The sequence below is a fragment of the Betta splendens genome, chromosome 14 (genome assembly GCF_900634795.4).
Source record: "Betta splendens chromosome 14, fBetSpl5.4, whole genome shotgun sequence".
Lineage (NCBI taxonomy): Eukaryota > Metazoa > Chordata > Actinopteri > Anabantiformes > Osphronemidae > Betta > Betta splendens.
Window position 1 is genome coordinate 673,829 of NC_040894.2, and position 22,397 is coordinate 696,225.

Sequence of the window (22,397 nt, forward strand, 5' to 3'; positions counted from 1 at the left end):
GATCTACCACACCAGACAAGACCCAAGGTGTAGACTGTGCAAAGAGGCCCCAGAGACGGTCCAGCACATAACTGCAGGGTGTAAGATGCTGGCAGGCAAAGCATACATGGAACGCCATAACCAAGTGGCTGGCATAGTATACAGGAACATCTGCGCGGAGTATGGACTGGAAACCCCAAGGTCAAAGTGGGAAACACCTCCCAAGGTGGTAGAGAACGAGCGAGCCAAGATCCTGTGGGACTTCCAGATCCAGACTGACAGAATGGTAATGGCGAACCAACCAGACATTGTGGTGGTGGATAAAGAGCAGAGGAAAGCTGTAGTGGTGGATGTGGCAATACCAAGCGATGGCAACATCAGGAAAAAGGAACATGAGAAACTAGAGAAATACCAAGGGCTCAGAGAAGAACTGGAGAAGGCTTGGAAGGTGAAGGCCACAGTGGTGCCTGTGGTGATCGGAGCACTAGGGGCTGTGACCCCCAAACTGGAGGAGTGGCTACGACAGATCCCTGGAAAAACATCCGAAATCTCAGTCCAGAAAAGTGCAGTCCTAGGAACAGCAAAGATACTGCGCAGAACCCTCAAGCTCCCTGGCCTCTGGTAGAGGACCCGAGCTTGGAAAGTGGATGAGACCACCCGCTGAGGGTGAGAATAGAGAGTGTGTGTATATATATATATATATATATATATATATATATATATATATATATATATATATATATATATATATATATATATATATATATATATATATATATATATATATATATATATATTTATGTGCAGTCCCATATGTTGATCCCAGCTTTCATGTCTAGTGGAGTTTCTCACCTTTATCGTGAGTGACAGATTTTTCGTCTATATATATATATATATATATATATATATATATATATATAGACGTCGAGACGGGCGAGACGTCGGGCGGGACGGGCGACCGGGCGAGACGTCCCGGTCTAACAAGGTCTGCGTCAGGTGCTGGGGAACCAGAGCACCTTGGCGAGAAGTGGGCTACTGGAACAAGAAAGAAATGGCTAAGATGCAAGAACAAGGCTCTGTTGGAATGCTACTACTCAAGTAACCCTAGTCAGAGGGGTTACATGAATAGAATGTGCGGGGAATGGGAATGGAGAAACCCACATTCAAGGCTGACGGCGAAGCAACTAGTAGCTCAGTGTTCCAACATCCACAAACGGAACTGCTATCACAACTTGAGATTGACGAGGTACAACAACAATGCTACAGCATGGTAATGGCGAACCAACCAGACATTGTGGTGGTGGACAAAGAGCAGAGGAAAGCCGTAGTGGTGGATGTGGCAATACCAAGCGATGGCAACATCAGGAAAAAGGAACATGAGAAACTAGAGAAATACCAAGGGCTCAGAGAAGAACTGGAGAAGGCTTGGAAGGTGAAGGCCACAGTGGTGCCTGTGGTGATCGGAGCACTGGGGGCAGTGACCCCCAAACTGGAGGAGTGGCTACAACAGATCCCTGGAAAAACATCCGAAATCTCAGTCCAGAAAAGTGCAGTCCTAGGAACAGCAAGGATACTGCGCAGAACCCTCAAGCTCCCTGGCCTCTGGTAGAGGACCCGAGCTTGGAAAGTGGATGAGACCACCCGCGTGGGGTGAGAATAGAGTGGTACATACAATATACACGCACACACATTATTTCATTATCATCCTCTGTTTCCTTTTCTCTCAGCTGTTTCGTCATCCTCTGCCTGTGCTACAGAATACTACTAATACTAATGTTTCCCCTGCTCCACATTCACACTGTCCTGTCTCGTGTTTGTTTAATATATTTCTTTTACGTTTTGTTTTTCCGTAACCAACAGGCTGAAATTTCCTGACGGTCGCTTTGACGTCCTGATGACGTGTGACGTATGAAAGTGCGCAACGACGCAGACTGCTCACCGTTTCCCTCCTCGTAGATACAAAGCTATCCGGCTTTGCTGATGTTCAGATAATCACATTTTGTTGTTGAGCAGTTTGAATTTCAGCGACTTAAGACTGTGGGAGTAACAGCTCAAAGTGCAGATAAACACCGGCGCTATTAAAGGTAGCTATCAGTGGAACAACTGTTATTCGCCTGTTTTGCTGTTGTTGTGCTAATGCCAGCTAAGCTAACGCCAGCTAAGCTAACGGTTAGCGGTGGTGTTGGCCTGCTAACGTTAACTTGACGCACATAGTAAACTTTCCGCTGGGCGGTTGATGCTCAACCATTGAGATCGTTTAGCCGATTCACAACTCTGTCTTTTAGTTAGAGACGGTTGAGTTGCTTAGGATTTTGTTTGTGTGGTGACTTTCCAGAGCTAACTCGCTGTTAGCCAAAGCGGAATTTTGATATTTGCTATTTTTGGTTTGTAACTGATCCTATCTGGCTCTGACTTGTTACAGGACAGACTCGGTTCCTAAGTGGTTTAAACCCACCGAACTAGTGGACCCGGTACGTCCACTACTTCTACAAAGTAAGTGTGATAAAGGTGTGACACAGCCGGCTAGCTGCACGTGGAATGACAGTCTGCTAGTGTTGTCCCCTGCAGTTACTTTACGTCACACAGTCACGTAAGGCTCAGCTAAATAACTAATTGAGTAATAACATTTCGGAATTATTTGTCAAACCTTGGGTCGTGCTGATAATATGCCTGGTGTCTAACTACAACTTGGTTTTGATGTTTTTAGAGGCCTTGTTTGTCTGCCAACAGAAGACCTATGCAGCCCTGCTAGCCCACAATGTTCAACAAGTCATTTGGTACTCCCTTCGGTGGAGGGACAGGAGGGTTTGGCGCCGCGTCAACCTTTGGACAGCAGAGTAAGTTGCTGCTTTTACCGACTTATCTAAACTTAAAACATACAACCCTACAGTCGCACCAGTGGAGCAAAATCTGAGCTGGTACAAGGTTCTTTTCTTTTAGTCATAGATACACATCAGCACATGTTCAAATTGCATAAATCTAACACATACTGCTAGTGACTGTTTCAACTCTTCTGTTTTAACTAAAAATCTTAATTGGCAAATGGGGCCAACATGATTAGGTCTTAAATGGTATGATAAATGTTGGGGTAAAAAAAGAAAAAGAGTTGCAGTTTTGTATTTTGTTCCTTTGTCTTGATACTTGAAGTTGTAGTTGGTGATATGACAATTCAGACCACAGAAACTGTCCATGTGAATGTTTGTGCAGACACAGGTTTTGGGACAACAGGAGGCTTTGGAACTTCCACATTTGGGGCGGCCCCCAACACTGGAGGACTGTTTGGCTCTACACAGAATAAACCTGGTTTGTCTGACTTTTCATCTCATTGGTCTCATTCATTCCTTGCCAGTAAACAGCAGCAGGTGTTTAAGAGGTCTCAGTCTCGTGCTTGTCAATTCAGAGCAGCTGTTTAGGCAACTGGACTTTGAAAGAAAACAGTCGGTCAGAACTAACAAAGCCTTTCAGATGGAAGGTGAAGCGTCACCTGTGTGTGTGACAACAGCCCACCTCAGGCCCAACAAAACAAGCTGTCCATCCTCCTTTTTTTAATTGCTTTGGTATTCTTTTTAAAACCATTTTATCAAGTATATTCAATGAACTTGTTGCTACAAATACATTGGTCAAAAAAATACATGTGGGGAAAAAAGATTAAAGATTAGTAAATGGCAATACATACTAATCTATTGTTTTTCTCTTCCTGTAGGTGGACTGTTTGGCTCCAATACGTTTAGTCAGCCAGCTGCTGCTTCCTCCTCAAGCACCGGCTTTGGTTTTGGGGCTGCGAACAGCACTTCTACCAGCTTGTTTGGCAACTCTGGCACAGGAACCAGTGGCGGACTCTTCTCCCAGCAGAACAATGCCTTTGGTGCCAACAAACCCACATCTTTTGGCAGTAAGAACTTGGTCCTTTCTGTCTTTTTCATCAGATTAAAATTACTGTTTATTAACACTAGTAATAAATTAGGCAGTGGTATTGGAAGCAAGTTGGACTTACATTAACACTAACGTTAATGAGCAGTTTCACTCAAATTTGAAAAGATGGCAGAACTACAAACGTTGGATGTTTGAAAACATTGAAATACCATTTGATTTTAAGCAAAATTATAGCAATCTTGAACAGCACTGAGTCAAAGTGAAAAAATGAGTTACTCATTTGCCTTTAGAGAAATGCAGAAAGACTTCAACCATCGTGAAAACGAAGTTTGTTTTACAAATTGTTCTGTGGTGTTGTCATTTTGCTTTGTTTAATACAATGTGGGACTGCTGCTGTCGTGTCCTCCAGGCTTTGGTACGAGCACCAGTAGTGGTGGCTTGTTTGGCTCAACAAACACCACCTCAAACCCTTTTGGTGCAACAACATCTCTGTTTGGAGGCGCTGGGTTCTCCACCACACAGCAGCCAGGAACTACTGTAAAGTTTAACGTGAGTGTATCACTGAACACACCTCTGAGAATGAAATTACTTCTTTAGTGTGTTCTGACTCTATATGACATATTTAACAATGTGTTCACATGGGGTCGTGTTCTCGTGGTTCTTGGTGTTTGCTTTAATGGTTGGTACGTGTTACAAATTTTTGTTCCTATTTAAGCCTCCAACAGGAAATGATACCATGGTGAAAGCTGGCGTGACCACAAGCATCAACACCAAACATCAGTGCATCACAGCCATGAAGGAGTATGAGAACAAATCACTGGAGGTGAGGGCTATCATATAAGTAGTCGGCTGCTTATTTGCACAGTAGTTGCAGTGTATTGAAAGTCTGAACAAATATGCCAATAGTGAGTGGACTAATTCAGTGTCTTTTTGTTTAGTTTTATGTAAAAGCTTGCTGATACCGTTTTTGTCTTTTTTTCCCCTTTTCTCTGGCGTTTCTCTGTAGGAACTGAGGCTTGAGGACTACCAGGCAGGCAGGAAAGGCCCAACCAACCCGATGGCTGCAGGGGCAGGGGGTTTGTTTGGATCAACCACAGCCACATCCAGCGCCACCACTGGCCTGTTCGGCTCCTCTGCCCCCAATGCCAGCTTCTCGTTTGGACAGGCAAAGAGTTCCTTCGGACCAGGTGAGTGTTAATGACAGTCTCATTTAGACTGAAGTTACTCCTTAGTTTCTAAAGATTCTTCTTAGTATTATGAGCTAAAGGTGAGAGGTCTGGATCTCAGTTTGCCAGGTAACGTAATGTTAATGCTCTCTGCAGCAGCTACTAGTGGTTTCGGTGCTACCACAGGAGGCCTGTTTGGTCAAGCGAACCAGCCACAAGCCAGCAGCCTCTTCAAGCCTTTCGGCCAGACAACCACCACGCAGAGCACTGGCTTCTCCTTTGGGAACACTAACACTATGGGGCAGGCCAGCACCAGCAGCATGGTGAGAACCTTGGGGTTTTCCAGATTTGTTTGTTACTAAAGTGGGTTTGTGAAAACATTTCAACCCTGACCATTTAAACTTGTGCAATAGGAGCCAATTACCAATACTCAAATTAAAATGGTTGTAATTAACCATGTAATAGATGGTCTAAAGGACACCATAGACCCCTCATGGGGCCCTATTTCATTTAGCTGCATCTCCGTGAGACTGCCATAGCGAATTTACTGGCTCACGAGCTTCATGCTGCCGAACACGGCCGTGATGTTTACACGGTGCAGCTCTGACTAAAAGCTGTATGTTATATCCGCCCTTAGTTATTGCTGTGCGTTAGCATTGAGACTCTTCAGTGTACTCTTGCTACCAGTGTTACGTTACAGCTTTTTTTTTAAGCAAGCATCTGTATGCGATTGACTTGCAGATTCAGATGGACAGAGCCGACGGAATGGATTGTTCTTTCTGCGTTAAATAAATGACAAGTTCAGCGAAAGACATTGTAAAGACGTTTCACTTATGCTTAAACGTAAACCACGTAGGAGTTGCTGCGCTTAACAAAAGCCAAAATAATTGCCACCTTGAAAGACGTCGAGTAGAAAAGGGCTGTCAGTTGTGTTGTGAGGCTGTTTAATTTTGACACTGACCACGACTTTATTGGTTAATTACTTTTGTGGTATGCTGCTGTACACTTTAATTTATTTAATCAGCCGTAGAATCTGATTCCCAAGTTCAGCTTTGTATCAGGGTATAGCCTTTGTTGCTAGGTTATGTATTCGCTGCAGGATAAGTTCTCAAACCTGCCGGCGCGTTTTGTGAGGGGTGACGAGTTATCAAGTTAATTTTAGTGTGTGTAATTTACTTAGTTCACACTTTTCTCTTCTTATCCATAGGGGTTGTTTGGGAACACAGCAGCGTCTCAGTCGGGTGGCTTGTTTGGCGCTTCTCAAACCAGCACTGCCACTGGCTTTGGGACAGGCCCTGGGCTGTTTGGCCAACCCAGCACCGGATTTGGAAACGTTGGCACACAGGTACATTGTTAAAGTATTTCTTTCACAATAATAAAGCGCTCTTTGTAATTATGACAACATAATTACACACAAAACAAGACCACATAGTTAAAAGGGGGCAGTTAAATGTCTCAAAGTCTTAATAAAGGTATTGAGCTTCATAATAAATGCAGCTCATTGATCTTCTACTACTGGGAAGCGAGAGAAAACTGTTAAATGAGCGTGTTGTTATGAATTGATTGATTTTACTGTTTGATGGATTCAAATAGCAAAGCTTGTTTGGGAATAAGACGACCGGGTTTGGCACCACCACTACCAGTGCCCCGTCTTTTGGCACTGGGTTGTTTGGCAACAAGCCTGCCCTCACTCTCGGAACTGGAACAAACACCTCCACCTTTGGTAAGTCCACCAATGAGATGAATCACAGTTAACCAGTAGCATCTAACTGATTTTTAACATTGACTTGGTGCAGGCTTTGGCGCAAACCCTGCAGGTGGAGGTCTCTTTGGGAACAAGCCCACCACTGGAGGGATCGGAACTGGATTGGGAACCAGCTTTGGAACAGGTAATGGAAGAGAAGAATTACTTTTAAAAAAAACGTTAAAGGCATTAAACTTTGGTCAGGATCTGAAGAATGTTTTTACCTGAGTATTTATGAAAGGCTGTCCATATCGGTGTTTTAAGAGAGCCCTGTGTCTGTTCAGCAGTGGGCACAGGACAGACCTCTCTGTTTGGTAATAACCAGAACAAACTGGGCACCACACTGGGAACAATGGGAACGTTTGGGACAAGTGGATTCAACAGTGGAACAAATACCCTGGGTTTTGGAGCTCTACAGCAGCCTGTTGGTGAGCAGCTGCAGATGGATGTTCTGAAATCAGATCAGTAAAGTTCAGAATGTTTTGTTCATTGGTTGAATGTTCTCACTTGGAAACTGAGGGTAGAAATATAACAATATTCTATTGATTCTCTGACCAAACCAAACTGCTTCTCTGTCTTGGCTTTATTTTTGCTGGTGTCAGTATTGCTGGAAAATTTGACCTCTGATGCATCGGTAAAGGTTTGATTGTCATCTTTCAGCTCTCACGGATCCGAATGCTGCAGCAGCTCAACAAGCTGTGCTCCAGCAGCAGCTCAGCGTCCTGGCATATTCACCGTATGGAGATTCGCCACTGTTCAGAAACCCGCTGTCGGACCCCAAGAAAAAGGAAGAGGTGAGAGCAGCAGGAGTTGATCAGTTAATGGTTTTGTTGGACTTTGTCTTTGTCATCTGTTCTTGTGATCTTTGTTGTGCTTCATATTTTTTGCTTTGCGAACATTGTGTAACCAACAATCTCCTGTCTTTTAATAGCGCCTTAAACCAACCAATCCAACTGCCCAGAAGGCTCTGACCACACCCACCCATTACAAGCTGACACCTCGACCTGCCACCAGAGTTCGACCCAAAGCGCTGACATCATCTGGTTCCTCCAAGTCACAGCTGTTTGATGGGCTGGACGATGACGAGCCATCGCTCACTAATGGAGCCTTTGTACCGAGGTCAGCATCAGCTTAGTGCCTTCTGTCGTCATGGTAATGATATCAGCAGAGTTTCTGCTAATAAAGACTTACTCTTAAATAACAATTGTCATACTTGTATTCTATATGTGTGCCCACAGAAAGAGCATCAAGAAACTTGTGCTGAAGAACCTGAACAGCAGTCAGTACAATAGTCCAGGCAACAAAGAGACTGACGAGTTCACATCAGCATCTGAATATCCACCCAACGGACACAGGTTCAACGTACTTCTTTAGTCTTCTTTCATCCTGTAGCAGAAATGACAAACCAGTGGCCATACCACATTCAGGTCTTCATAGGCCAACTTGTATGTTTTATTGTGAAGCTCTGGCAAGATACCCAACATAACTTAGAAGTTAGTGAAACATTGCTTGTCGTAGCGTCAGTGCAACCACATTTGTCTTTTTATCACACCACATTATCCTTTTTAGAAAAACGTGTTACACGAGTTGGGTACTGCAATATCCAGTTTTGATGGGCTTGAAGTAACGTGTGTGTGTCGTGGTGTGCGTGTCGTGTGTGTGTCATGCTGTGGATGGTGCAGCCTTGTGCAGCATGAGGGGGAGATGAGGGAACTGGCAGGTCCCAGCAGTCGAGCTGACGACGACCCTGAGGTCACCCAGTTCTACGTTAACCCCATTGCCAAACCGATCCCGCAGGGCCGTGCCCAGCCCAGCCTGCAGGACACCATCACTGACCTCAACATGCACAAAGCTGCAAGGAATGGCCTGGAGGTCAGTAGCCTCACATCCCACATCTTTAGTTTTGATTTGAAGCATCGAAATGTTTACGAATGTGTCAACAGTCATCTTAGTAAGTTGTACAGACTGTTTCATGTTGTGTAATGTTAAGGTTTTTACTGTTTCCTTAGCTAAGCAGTGATGACGTGTCGGTGTCTTTGGGAGAAGAGTCTTTGCAGGAGGAAAAAGACGAGGACCAGCAGGAGCAGCACCCTCCTCACCCTGCAGGTCAGAAATTATCCCTACACTGTTTAGTGTCACAACTATTCACAGGTGGGGGCTGTGGATCAGTAAGCATTGGCTGTACTTTAGGTGTTAACTCACCTATCAAATCCATGGTCACACTTTCATATGGAACACCAGTTTACGTTAGCCACCGGTTAGCGACAGAGTAATCTGTGGCTGAAGTGCCTACTGTTACCTACCTACCTGTTAGGGTTATCGCATGTAAACCAAGCACTTCATCCACAGATGACTCTGTCAGTGAAAACGCACGCTAACATGTAAGTCACGTAAAGTGGTGTTCCATATGAATGCGCGACCATGTTAACTGATGACCGACTTCCGATGAGTTGTTTTACCTGGGTGACATCCTGTTAGCTGTCCCTGTCAATGCCTTGGTTTACGTTACCTACCTGTTAGCGCGTGCGCTCTCCGTAACAGAGTAATCTATGGACGGAGCGTAGCGTTTAACTTGTGTTTTGTGTCGTGTTTTTTGTGAACAATCAGGAGCGTCTTGTCCTTTACTGACTGACCGTTACCTGCTGGCAGCTGTCAGCACAAATAAACTGTGGGTGAAGCGAAGCAGAGTCAGAGCGGTGCAGGCCTCCGCTGACAGTTGAAAGTGAATGCTAGAAATTAAATAAACAATCACAATTTCTCAGACCAAGCTTTCTGCCCGTGTCTTTGGTATCGTTGACATCTTGAAAGATTCTGTACTAAGACTGGGCGTCTGTCTCCTTGTAGACCGGTGTTGTTCAGCAAGAATCAGTGATTCTGCACTGAAATCCAAGCCTGTCTAACAACTGCATTACATATCAGGCTGTTTTAAATGCATTGTTAAAGTAAATATGCTCATCTGGTTACGCATGCACAAGTTTATGCATGCAAAGATCTAATCTGACCCTAATTTGACTCGATACGTGGCTTGTGGTTAGAAAAGCTTTCAGGTACATGGTTGTCCACACAGAGATTTATTTATTAATTTATTTGTTTCGTGAACATTTATGAAAAATCACATGCAATAGGAAGGTAAGGGAAAAATACAGAAAAGACAACGTGGCAAGACAGTGATCAAAGCGAGCACCAAGTGCACTTCCTTCAAGCCCACATCATTGTTCTTCTTTTTGTTAAGGCATCATACTTAACCGTGTTGGTTATTACACCATCCCATCAACGGAAGATCTTGCAGACATGGTAGATGAAAATGGAGACTGTATTGTGGAGAACTTTACCATTGGCAGAAAAGGTAAGTTTAACACCGATCATGTTTGACACCAGCGACTATTATCAAACTGTCGGTATACAGCCCATCTGATCCAAAGCTCTGTTCTGATTGGCTCTTGCAGGCTACGGCTCCATTTTCTTTGCTGGAGAGGTAAACGTTACAGGATTAAACCTGGACGCGATTGTCCACTTCAGACGCAAAGAAGTTATTGTGTATCCAGATGATAAAAACAAGCCTCCAGAGGGAGACGGGCTCAACAGGTGAGCAGCGGAAGATTCCCTGAATGTTGGGTGGCCACGTCCGTGCCTCAGACCCAGTCATGTTTATGTGTGTTTGTAGGCGGGCCGAAGTAACTCTGGATGGCGTTTGGCCAAATGATAAGACAACCTGCACTCAGATCAGGAGCCCTGAACGTTTAACTGACATGAACTACGAGGGACGTCTGGAAAAAGCGTCCCGCAAACAAGGAGCGCGTTTCTTGGAGTACAGGCCTGAGACCGGCTCCTGGGTGTTTGAGGTCTATAGTTTATGCCAGGCAGCTAAATTACTACAGTCCTTGTTGTGATGCTTTTGCTCATGAGTCGTCTGACCCCGCCTCCCAGGTGGCCCATTTCTCTAAATATGGCCTCCAGGACTCCGATGAGGAGGAGGATTTCCCACCCAAAATGGACCCCAAGAAGCTGAAGTCAACGATGCCTCTGCCTCCGCCTCCGTCCAGGCTGCAGCAGCAACTTCCCCCTTCACAGCAACGGGTGGTGCCACAGGCTCAGGTAGAGCAGCCTGGGCCTCCCATACCCTACTCCTACTCTGACACACCTGAGATGATTCACTTGCTTATGTGCAGTTTTCTTTTGGCAGCATAAAATCACTTTGTTTTCTGCCTTTTGGTTACATCCTTGGTAAATGATGACACTTTTTTCACTGGATCTACTAATCCTATATAAACTTGAAATACCTTTTTTCAGAAGTTTATACATGAAAGACCTGAATATATGCAGGTGGTAGAGTTGGTGTAAATTCTATAAGCAGAAAAGGCAACAAACATGTGAAGGGAATAATAATAATAATAATAAAATTACAAATAAAATATTTTGAAACATTTTCAAATATTAAGCAGGGCAGTATATACTAGAAAACACTTTTATTCTGCCTTGTCTTGATTTGTTGTGTTGGTTGTGCGCATTATTAGATGTTTGGCCAGTAAAACTGAGTTTTCGGCTTAAGAGTTAAGGCTTGTAAGTGGCTCTTTTAGACATGGTTTTGGTTGCAATTTCACCTCTGGTTGTGGCGTCAAGAGTAAAAGGCACGTTGGCTTTGCCCTGCATTTCTGAATACAGAGTGTCTGCTGCTGCTTTATTTCTAAGTGACAAAGCAAACAAAAGTGTGTAATGATTTTTAACATAAGAAATGACAGGATGAAAGATCAGCTAATCACATGTCTTAGTGTTACGTGTCAGTTCATTATGAGACAGTGCAGCAGGATGACGCTTGATGCTGCTTTAAAACCTGTGACCTTAATTCTATTCATTTTTAAATTGCAATTAATGAAAGAGAAATAAAAATATTGTGATGTTTGAGCTTTAGTCTGTAGTGTTTGTGAAGAATATCTTCTGACGGCATCTTTAGGTAAATGTGTGACTTTTTAATGTTTTTGATGATTCATGTTTTCGTCACCAACTTGGATTGTGTCTGTGCCCTTAGCCTTCAGCCGTCGAAGATCACACTGGCACCATGGTGGAGTTGGACAGCGACATGGCCGACATCACGCAGGCCTTGCCAACAGAGAGCATGCTGGGAGGAGGGGAGGAAGGCGACCTCCTGGGGGGAGGCATGGACACAGCCAGCGGGAAGCTTGGTGGTTTGATCTCTGCAGATCATGATGGCATCTCTGCTTCAAGCCATATTGCGTCAACATTAGGGATCAACCCTCACACCCTCCAGGTAGTGCCAGAGCCACAGTAAGTCCTCTGTCTACCCACCAGAATAAAACCATTAAGTCTTCCCATTTTGTATTTCTAAGATCATGAAGGCATCGCTGTTTGCTGAAGATGAGGAAGAAGGCGACATGTTTCAGCATCCGGCAATGATGAAGGTTTCCACTGATTCCTCGTCTCCTCGCTTTTATGTGCCTGGAGCTCAGGGACGCCCCTTTGGTATGGAACTCAGTCTTTCTACTCCTTAGTGCTTAGCCTTTATTTTATGTGGAGCCACAGGGAGCTAAAGACTAGAGATCAGATGCTGCCACCCGCACCATTGTCTGCTGAACAAAAGGTTGGATTGGAAGTAAAAGGGACTCTCTGTGCAGGTGGTGGTCTCCTTCAGGCTCGTTTCACCTCAGGCCTTCTGTCCCAGTTGTCAGACTCTCCTCCTGCTCCCCTTCCTCTGTCTCGGACCTCTCCGGCTGTGATCGAGCCACTACGGTCCTTACAGTGGGTAGCACCGAGCCCCTCCTCATTCATTGTGCCTCCTCCTGCTCCAGAGCCTTTGATCAGGACAGTTGGAGTTCGGCGACTGGTTGGCCCCGTCCCCCTGAAAGAGTCAGTGACACTTGGGAAGGTTGGTTCTGGTGTTTGTTGTGTATCCAGGATCGGAGTAGTCATCTTCACGTTTGATGCCATGTTGTTGTTTTGTAGGGAGGATTGCTGATGGACGCCGGGCTGTTTGCGGGTCGGTCCTTTCGAGTCGGGTGGGGTCCCGGCTGGACACTGGCACACTGTGGCCAACAGCTGAGCTTGTTACCATCCAAACTTTCAAGACAAGACCTAACCTCCAAGACCGACTTCAGCTTTCTGCCAAAACCTGCCAGGAACAAACCGTAAGTCACAGATCACCGTATGACCAGTAGAGTTTAAATCTATTTTTTTTTTTTTTTTAAACGTGTCAGTATTTGATTACAGCCTTTTGTAACGTCTGTATCTTGCACTCCAAGCTTTTATACTTTAGACTATAAAGGAAAAAAATGTTACTAAACCTGCAGAGGACCTTTTATTGGTGTTATCAGTGATAACACAAATTTCTAATGATGTCTAGTTAAGCCCTCAGACCTTTACTTGAGTCTGTTCCAGAATTCCTCTCATACATTACAGACGCACATGAACAAAAGGCTAAATTAAATTCATCAAAGTTATAACATACTTAAATTCTTCATACTTGAGCTACATCCTCTTTCAGCTATGATATCCTGTGGCTCAATGGCTTAAGGCTTTGAGTTTGGAGTGGGGGATATGGGTCTGATTCCCGTCTAAGACATCTTTATGCGGTGACATCATAATGTAAATATATGTATTTCCCAGATAAACTGAAGATTTCTTAGTGATATCATATAACTCAGTATGTATAGTGCTGTGCCGAGCAGTGACGTCTACAGCTAGTGTGGCTGAACGGAGCTTCACCTGGAAATCCTGGTTCAATACTTGATTAGGACAAGACTTTCAACAAAAATTAAAGGAAATATTTAAAAGACCTTTGCAACAAAATGTTACTTTTTTTATTGAAATCAAACTGCTTTTGCTTTTCTTGGACACATTCAGCTCAGATCCAATCAGCTATACACTCAACTCATCAACTAATTTCAGTAATGTTTCAACCAATTAATTACAAATAGTTTATTAGAATATTTTACAGTATAATTAATACCCCCCCCATGTCTCAAGATAAATTGAGGTATATATTTAATGTATCAGCAACTTTCAGCTATAATAATGTTTCATTATACTAAAGAAACATATCAATATTGTTTTAGTTTAGTAATTAGGCACACACTTCCACCATATCCTGTCAGAATAAATGCACCAATTCAAATTGTTTTCTGCGTTTGACTGGTTATGATTACTGAATGAGCCTTTTATTGTTTAGCAATTACCTTTTGCATGCTTCCTCCAATGCTCCAACGTTTCAATACATTCAACATGGGAGCGTTCACTGTGCATTTTCTTATTGAAATGCTTTTTCTATTTTTATTTGTTTTCTGTGGTTGGGAGTTAAAGTAAGTAGCTGCTGTAGGTAGTTCTACAATTTAAAATGTCCAAATAGTTTGTTTTTTTTGGCAAATAGTTTGTATTTTTGTTTAGTTTTGTTTTTTTAAATTTCTCTTCACATAACTTGGCATTGTGATACTTGTCTGTCCCTCCCTATAGCCTGGGAGAAAGCCCCTATAAGGTTGTGTTGGAGAGGCTCATCGCTCTGGAGCCTTCAAAATCTGAGGAGGTTGAGCAGAGCCTATCGGTGCTGCAGCGCCCCCTGGAGATCTGCCTGAAGCACAGCAACATCAGCACCCCTGAAGCCTCCGCCTGCCCTCTGGTCCAACCACAGCCTGGCGTGGCAGCACTGCATGAGTATGCAGAGTGGATCAGTGAGCTGAAGGAGAAGCAGGTGGATACCAACTGTAAGTGAGCTGGGCCTAAGTTCTCTTATAACCTGCAAGTCATACAAAGTTCAGCTGGTGGTTTGTAAATGCTACAGTGACACAGGAGAACGTAGGAATGAAACACTGGTGGTAGCAGCAGTAACGCTGTTTATCCATCTCATTAAGTGCCGCTCTGTTAAAAGTTACTGTTACTTAATTTGTTCTGTCCCAAGCGTCGACTGACTGCGCAATCATCTCATTCCCTACATAGTGATGAACGGCACCACCAAAAAACAGCCCAACGTAAACGATGCAAACACTAAATGTAACAGCAGCATTAAAAATATGACGACATGGTTTTTAGTGGTCGTCACCGTTGCCTCAGAGCCACGAGGAGTCTCTGTGGAGTTCACACGTTTCTCGTGTCTTTGTGGGTTTTCTCCCACAGGCAGGTTAATGGAGCTGCTGCAGAAAACTCTATGCTTGCTTTGTTTATATATATTTTGGATATGGACGTTTTTTTTTATATATATATTCAAATGCTGGATTTTGTTTTGTTTGAGATTTATAGTCAAAATTAAAATTTAGTTAAAAAAACCCTGATAAGGGATTTATAATAAGCAAAACATCAAATGTTTTACTTTTTTTTTTTATCTGATTAATTTAAAAAATAATCAACAGATTAATCAATAACCAAAATAACCGTTAGCTTGAGCTAACTCTCTGATGTGTCTGGCTAAGCCCTCAGACCTATATTTTAATTGCTATCGACCTCAAAGGCATTATTCATATTTTTTAAGTGATCATTAGAGTCTATAGGGAAAAATTAGGATCTCTCCGTGCTTTATTAGTTCCACAGCGCCAGACGTTTGGGAGAAATGCAGAAAGAGACACATATTGAAGTTGCGACTGTGGTCAAAATCTTTAGTCCTCAAATATAAAATTCACACCGGTTGCCCATTGAGTCCTTGGGATTTATAAAGTGAAGTTGTTTTTGTGATAACTATTATGGTTTAGCTGGAACAAGCCTGTTTATTAGGGGGAAACTCTGTTTACACACAGTGAGCCCGATTTTCCCGCCTTTTGTCTCCATGACAACATCAAGGACTTTGATTGAGAGGTTAAGCTCCTGATACAGTGTGTTTTCTATATTCTTTTGCTTTGATTTCTTATCTGTTTCCTTCACATCAGATTAGTCTTTATCAGCTGAGTCTAATTTTTTTATTTTTTTATTTTTTTTGTGAGATCCTCAACAATGTCTGTTGGTCAACTTTTTAATGTTGGTCAACTTTTTAAACTTAACTAATTTATCTAACCATCCCTCTGTTTCCACTTTTAGCCCTCCTTCATCACTGGGCCGAGGTCTGGACCCTGTGTGAGGCTCTGTGGGGTCAGTTGGGTTCTGCAGACCAGGAGTTGGATCTGGAGCAACCCACAGACTATGACCAGCAGTTGCAGAGGAGGCAAACGGTCTCAGGCTGGCTGTCGCAGGGTGCCGCCTCCAGGGTGGAGGAGGAGGTGTCTCTAGCAGGGAAGGGTCAATACACGGAGGCCATATTCAGCTACTTGACAGGCAACCGTATCAGTGAAGCGTGTCGCCTTGCACAAAAGGAAGGTGAGGAGGAGAGGGGGGCAGCAGACAAGAGTTAATTATGTTCATTCAGGGAGACCTGTTTTATCGACCTGTGGGGGAAGCTACTCTGGATGGAGTTTGCTAAAAAAAAAAGGGCAGACATGGTTTAGTTTATAGTTAGAGGGTTTACTTTACAAAGTTCACTGGTCCTACAGTTCTCAGATTAACGTCTGCAATTTTATCTTACTGCTGTCGTTCCCAGGAGACCACCGCCTGTCTTTGCTGCTGTCCCAGGCCATGGGCTCTCAGTCCTGCCGAGACCTGTTGGCCCTTCAGCTGGCAGACTGGAACCGTATGCAGACAGACAGCTACCTGCCTGAAGAACGGCTACGCATCTATGCACTGCTCGCCAGGAAGCCTGTATGTTTGACCTGTCACCCACTGAGCACCTGAGCCCACACAGAACCTTGTAACACGGTAGAAGCTGCTTAGCGCTTTGTGTCGTTGAAGCACATTGCTGTCTGGTAGACGCTGTGCTGTAGCTCCACTTTGTCGAGTTGTTTGCGTTGGAAATACCGTTTAGGTACCGTAATTCCTGCACTATAGAGTACATTCGAGTTTAAGCCACACCCACTGTTTTGTTTAAAAAAAGTTTTATTCATATATCTGCTGCACTGGTTTACAAACCGCAGGTGTCCTTGTTGTAACGAGCAGGACCAGAGGTTGTTGTAGGCAATAATTGAACTATGACACAAATCATTCTTGGACAGGTTTGGCAAAATGAACCAGAGGGTCATAGAGATGTACCAGAATGCCTAAAAAGTGGATTTTACATGTGTAGGGACCTTTTAAAGAGCACTTCAAATATTAAACGGTGATTGTATACCCTAGATAAAGCTGAGCTGTAGAAGGTACTGGGACCAGGGTCTTCTGGGTCTTCTGATGTAGTGGTCCTCTTTCTGCAGGTGTGGCAGTCGTCGGACACCACAGTAAACGTGTGCTCTCAGCTGGACTGGAAGCGCTGCCTGGCCATCCATCTCTGGTTTGTGTTGCCTCCGACAGCCTCTGTGGCTGATGCCCTCTCCAAATATGAAGTCTCCTTCCAGGTGAGCTCCTTTTCTTTAACTCTTTCAAATGCTGTGTGCAGTAGATGGATGTGTGAGTTGTTTGTGTGTGTACCCTGCAGGGCTCAGGCGAAGTGGGGAAGTATAGTTGTGCCCCTCTGCCTCCATACCTGGAGGCAGAGCAACCAGACCTGGAGGACAAAGATCAACAGCCACTGTATGACCTCTGTTTCCACCTGCTCAAACTCTACAGTGACAGGTAAAGAGGGTGGTGCGGTAAACCTGCCATTACAGAGCAGCTTGGCCTCATCAAAACAATGTCTAATATATGACCAGACACTGTGCTTTAGTGATGTTGGGATATAAGAGCAGGTGAAATGGTGACTTGGATGAGTGGAGTTACTTCATCCTGTAGACTGGATGTGTTCAGGTTTTTAGTCCATCTCTCCTGCAGACACTACAGCCTGCAGCATCTGTTGGACCCACTGACGGTCACGTGGGAGCGTTTGGATCACCGTCTGAGCTGGCACCTGTGGAGCGTCCTGCAGGCTCTGCATTACACCCACCTCAGCATCTCCCGGCAGGGTCTCCTCCACGCCAGCTATGCCGCACAGCTGGAGAGTGCTGGCCTGTGGCACATGGCTGTCTTCATCTTGCTGCACATCCCTGACCATGCGTATGTTTACAGACAGTGTCTGCATGAAGCTGAATCAAGTAGAAAACATGAAACACTAATGGTGTTACAGTAAATGTACAGTTCACTGTTTTAAATGATGAACTTCATATATAATCATGGAGCTTTTACAAATGGAGAGATTGGAAACAAAATGTATTGTTCTCATGCTTCTTTAAGGTCCTGTGCTCAGAATTTAACCCTGGTATATTTTATGTTGTCAGCCAGCGGGAGCGAGCAGTGAAGGAGTTGCTCACCCTACACTGCCCCCTGCAGGAGGAAGAGGAGACTGTTCAGAGAGAGCGCTTCCTCACAGAGAGGCTGCTGATCCCAGAGCAGTGGATCAATGAGGCTAAGGCCACGCGAGCCCGCAGAGATGGAAACAAACAGCAGGAGGCACTGCACCTGTACCGGGCCCGATACTGGAACCAGTGTCACCGCCTGCTGATCCAGCACCTGGCCTCTGGTAAAGACTGCACACAAAAACAAGTCTGTATCAGTTACTTATCAAAGGTCGTCTTGTGATATCTGATAGAGTCCAACATGTTAATGCTGCAAAGGAATTGTATTTGTGATCAAATTCCAAGTACAAATTGATGCTTATTTTAAATAAACGCTGGTGTTACCAAAAAGACAGTTATGAAGGTGCAGGTTGCATCATATTGGCTTTGAAATAGAAATAAAGCATCTGGTGTGAAAAGGTCTGTGGATTCAATCACGTGTTCAGATAAACTGTTGTCTTTGTAGACTGCATCATCAACGACAACCATGACTACCTGCTGGAGTTCCTGCAGGGGCTGGCAGTCCCTGAACACAGCACCACCATCCAGGACTGGGACACGGCAGGGAGGGTGTACCTAGACTACATCCGAGTCATAAAGACGCTGCAGGAAATCCAGCAGGTGATGGTCAACAAGACCAAAGCTACATACTTTTTCATTGCAGTCAGACATGTTACATGCAGTAGAGTATCTGATGCAGAAATCTACAGAAACATAAAAACGAATCAGAATAATAAAGGTGACTTTATTGTTCCACACGTATAGAAGCATTCAGTGTTTGTCAGAAATTACTAGTGTGTGATTCTTCCTTTACTGAAACGCCTCATTACTGTAGTAAATATATAGTATTGCAAACAACAATGCGATAGAGGAGCTGGTGGGATTTTCTGTTTGCTTTCATCCTTGTTAGATGGAAAACGCTGGCTACCAGCTGGAGCGTCTCTACACCGACGTCACATCTCTCTGCAGCAGAATCGAGCTGCTGCCCTGCAGCACAGCCAAGGACCGACTCGCCCAGTCAGGTAAGGACACAAATGCCCCCTTCTGTAAAACAGTTCAGTTGAATGTTTCCACAGTCACTGTGACAACACTCAACTCAAATGAGGTTGCTGCGAGATGAGCAAACTGACCTTTTCTGTTTAACTGAGAGTCCTGCTGTAGAGAAAACAAGTGGCTGCAGGATTAACAAGTGAAGTCAGCTGTTGAGAAAATGCCATGACTAACCCTCAATGCCCTCCACCCCCATGCAGAGATGGCGAAGCGCATTTCAAACATCCTGCGGGTGGTGCTCAGCCTGCAGCAGGGCGAGGCAGCATCCCACTCCCTCGGCATCCCGCTGGCACAGCTGGCCTCGCACATCACCCGCCTGCCGATGCCAGAGGACTACACGCTGGAGGAGCTGCGAGGCCTCACGCAGTCGTACCTGCGACAGCTCATCGCTGGACATTGAGAGCACAGAGCAGAAACAGGCCACGTGTTGTCAGACAAAGTCCTGTTATCCAGTTTCTAACAGAGGACGACGATGGTCTGAGCGTCTCTGCTCCTTCAGTCGGGTTTAGAAAGGTAAAGGGACATGTCTCTGTTTGAAAGCTCTTTAAAAAACAGACGTCAGAGCAGGACATCTTCATATTTTCTTATCTTTGCTGTTTGTTATTTTACTGTCAGTATATTGTTAATACTAGGTGTCATCACCTGACCAGACAGTCGGTATCTACTCAGTTGTTTTCTGTTTCGATTGAAAATCTTTCCAAACTCCCTTCAGTTGTCTTTAACCGGGCATTCAGACTCATTCACCCAACATCAATAAAATCTTCTATAAATCAAATTAGGCGACATTAAAATGTCCTTTTAAAATGAGTCTGCTGCAAAAATTCTGAAGGTGAATCCTATGTTTCTGATTTGATCACGATCATTTTGTTTCTGCTAAGCATTGATTTGAGGTTTTCATCTCTAGTAATGCCACATACTGAAGATTCTGTGAACGTGACGTAGCATTAACAAAATGTGTTCAAATAACATTGGCGCAAAACTAGTTAAGTGCTTAAGATTTTAACATGTTCTTCCTCCACAGAAATTAGAAATTTGTAGATCCCTTCAGCAGCAGCTGCCAGAAAATAAAGACTCAATTGTAATTGAAACATTTTCATTGGTTTCTGTAAACTGTAATCGTCCGATGGCTGAAGCCTTTTAGTCATGTCAGCCCTAGAAATGGACTGTGGTGGCGGGGGCATTGTATAGCAGCGGAACCAGCTCCTTCTGTTGCTGTTCAACTGTCTATATGTGAATACAGGTTAATGGTGTTAATACTAAGGAGCAGCTGGTTCAACGTGCACAGACATCTCCAAGGAGAAGTGTAAAATGCCTCAAGGCTTATTTTTGTAAATTTTTCTCTTTGGTTTGATTGTTCTTTGTGTGTCTGTGCACGTTACCAGGTAAACGTGAAGCCTTTTTCAGTTTCTTCAGTTTCTTGCTGCTTCTCTTCTCAAGTTTTACGTTTTTTTTTTTTTTTTGAGTTTGCGGTTTCTCAAAAAACATGATGCTTCATATGTCATTTCTATTGTTTGACTAACTCCGTGTGTGAGGAACTGTCATGCTGATTTGTTCAAATATTTTTAATAAAGTAGAAATAAAGTAATTTATTTCATGTTACTATGTTACTTATTTGAATCACCACAATATTAAGCTGAAATTCAAAGTCATTGTAAAGGTTGTTCATGTTTGCTGTACACAAACAGCATCTGTAGGTGTGTCATTCCAAAAAGGAACAGCGTATTCAGCAAAGAGTAAATGAAGCAGAGCAGCTTCTCTTCTGTTACAGAGCAGGACTAAGAAAACCCAGTAATTAATCCAAAGATCAATAAATACATTAAGTTTTTTAAAATTAAATGTAAAAGTCAGATCACTTTTGGATAAGCGACTCTGAAAGAGAAAATGAGCTCAACGTTGGTACTAAAACAGATGACGTAAGCAGCTCTGTTCCATCAAAAACTACAATCTGCAGCTTGAGCAAATTCAGCTGTGTGTTTCTGGGTCTTAAGGTCCATCATCCAACATCAGCACCTCAGAGTGGAGCCCAGGACGCAGAGTCGCAGTCTTACACGCCTCTCTGCACGTTCTCTACAGCCGCCACCCACTCTTAGTCTTAGTTATATTAGTTATCACATAGAGACTGTGTCTGCTCCCCGACCACCTAAACTATACAAGTCACTCACAAATCAAAGAGGAGTGACTTACCAGAATTTAATAAACATCAAAAAAGTTCCTCTCTCAAAACAAAGTAACAGTAAGTTAATAAAGTGTGGTTCATTAAATTTTAGATCTCTCTCTCTCTCATCTAAATCCTTGTTATTACATGACTTGATGAGTGACCATCACATAGATCTGTTCTGTCTCACTGAAACCTGGCTGCAGCAGGATGAATATGTTACTTTAAATGAGTCGACTCCAATGAGTCACATCAACTATCATGTTCCTAGAAGTACAGGTAGAGGTGGAGGAGTAGCAGCAATTTATAACTCAGACTTATTAATTACTCCTAAACCAAACATAGTCATCTGAGAGCCTCACTCTGAGCCTTTCTCACCCAGACTCTAAAACTCAGAAGCCAGTTGTGTTTTGTATTGTTTACCGTCCTCCTGCTCTATATTCAGAGTTCTTAACTGAATTCTCTGAATTCTTATCTGACTTAATTCTTAGCACAGATAAAGTCATTGTAGTGAGAGACTTTGACATTGTTCCTAGAGTGTTTAAATGTAGAACAGGGGGCAGAGCTTTTAGCTCCAAGCTCCTCTCCTCTGGAACCAGCTCCCTCTTCAGGTTTGAGAAGCTGACACACTCTCCACCTTTAAGATCAGGCTTAAAACCTTCCTTTTTGATAAAGCTTATAGTTAGAGATGGTTCAGGTCACTGGCAATGATTGTTAGTCACAGGAACCATCTCTTAGTTAAGCTGCAATAGACATAGACTGATGGGGACTTAATTTATACACTGAGCTCCTCTGTTTCCTTCTATCTCTTCTATACAATAACCTCCCATCATTTTTCGATGTTTAACTAACCTTGTCTCTTTCTCTCCAGTAGTTGTGCCCCCCACCCCTCTCTTTCTCCCCCTCTGTCCTCACCTACAGGTATCATCAGACTCAGAGCTATGTGTCTGTGATGGGCAGCTGAGGATCCAACCATCCTGCCTGTGTCCAGTCTCTGGTCCAACCGTCCAACTGTATGTGGGATCTGTTGGGTTTACTTGTGTAAGGTCTTAAACCTTACCTTGTAAAGTGGCTTGAGATAACATTGTTGTGATTTGGCACTACATGAATAAAATTTAATTGAACCTTTAATTTAACCTGATTGTACTGGAAAACTCAAGAGCTTGTTT

General features: G+C 43.7%; 1 protein-coding gene across 7 annotated transcripts; it reads left to right on the top strand.

Annotated features, from left to right (window-relative positions):
* The first annotated feature begins 1,859 nt into the window (after positions 1–1,859).
* Positions 1,860–20,669, top strand: nup98 (nucleoporin 98 and 96 precursor). Of its 7 annotated transcripts, none has more exons than XM_029173585.3 (36): positions 1,869–2,063; positions 2,402–2,472; positions 2,687–2,816; positions 3,187–3,282; positions 3,683–3,871; positions 4,262–4,401; positions 4,568–4,675; positions 4,859–5,039; positions 5,175–5,341; positions 6,226–6,363; positions 6,612–6,741; positions 6,815–6,907; positions 7,050–7,190; positions 7,423–7,556; positions 7,694–7,881; positions 8,001–8,117; positions 8,445–8,634; positions 8,772–8,868; positions 9,995–10,108; positions 10,209–10,347; positions 10,427–10,604; positions 10,690–10,857; positions 11,789–12,028; positions 12,108–12,240; positions 12,393–12,643; positions 12,721–12,902; positions 14,224–14,471; positions 15,772–16,047; positions 16,268–16,425; positions 16,971–17,111; positions 17,192–17,328; positions 17,524–17,745; positions 17,967–18,208; positions 18,490–18,644; positions 18,934–19,045; positions 19,274–20,669. In XM_029173585.3, exons 3-36 carry the CDS (start codon positions 2,738–2,740, stop codon positions 19,471–19,473), a joined length of 5,484 nt encoding a protein of 1,827 aa, XP_029029418.1. In that variant the 5' UTR covers positions 1,869–2,063; positions 2,402–2,472; positions 2,687–2,737; the 3' UTR covers positions 19,474–20,669. The 7 variants fall into 7 exon arrangements, with proteins under 7 accessions (XP_040929674.1, XP_029029418.1, XP_029029419.1 ...); XM_029173586.3 differs by having other exon boundaries at positions 5,178–5,341; positions 7,047–7,190; XM_029173587.3 differs by having other exon boundaries at positions 5,178–5,341.
* The last annotated feature ends 1,728 nt before the right edge of the window (positions 20,670–22,397 follow it).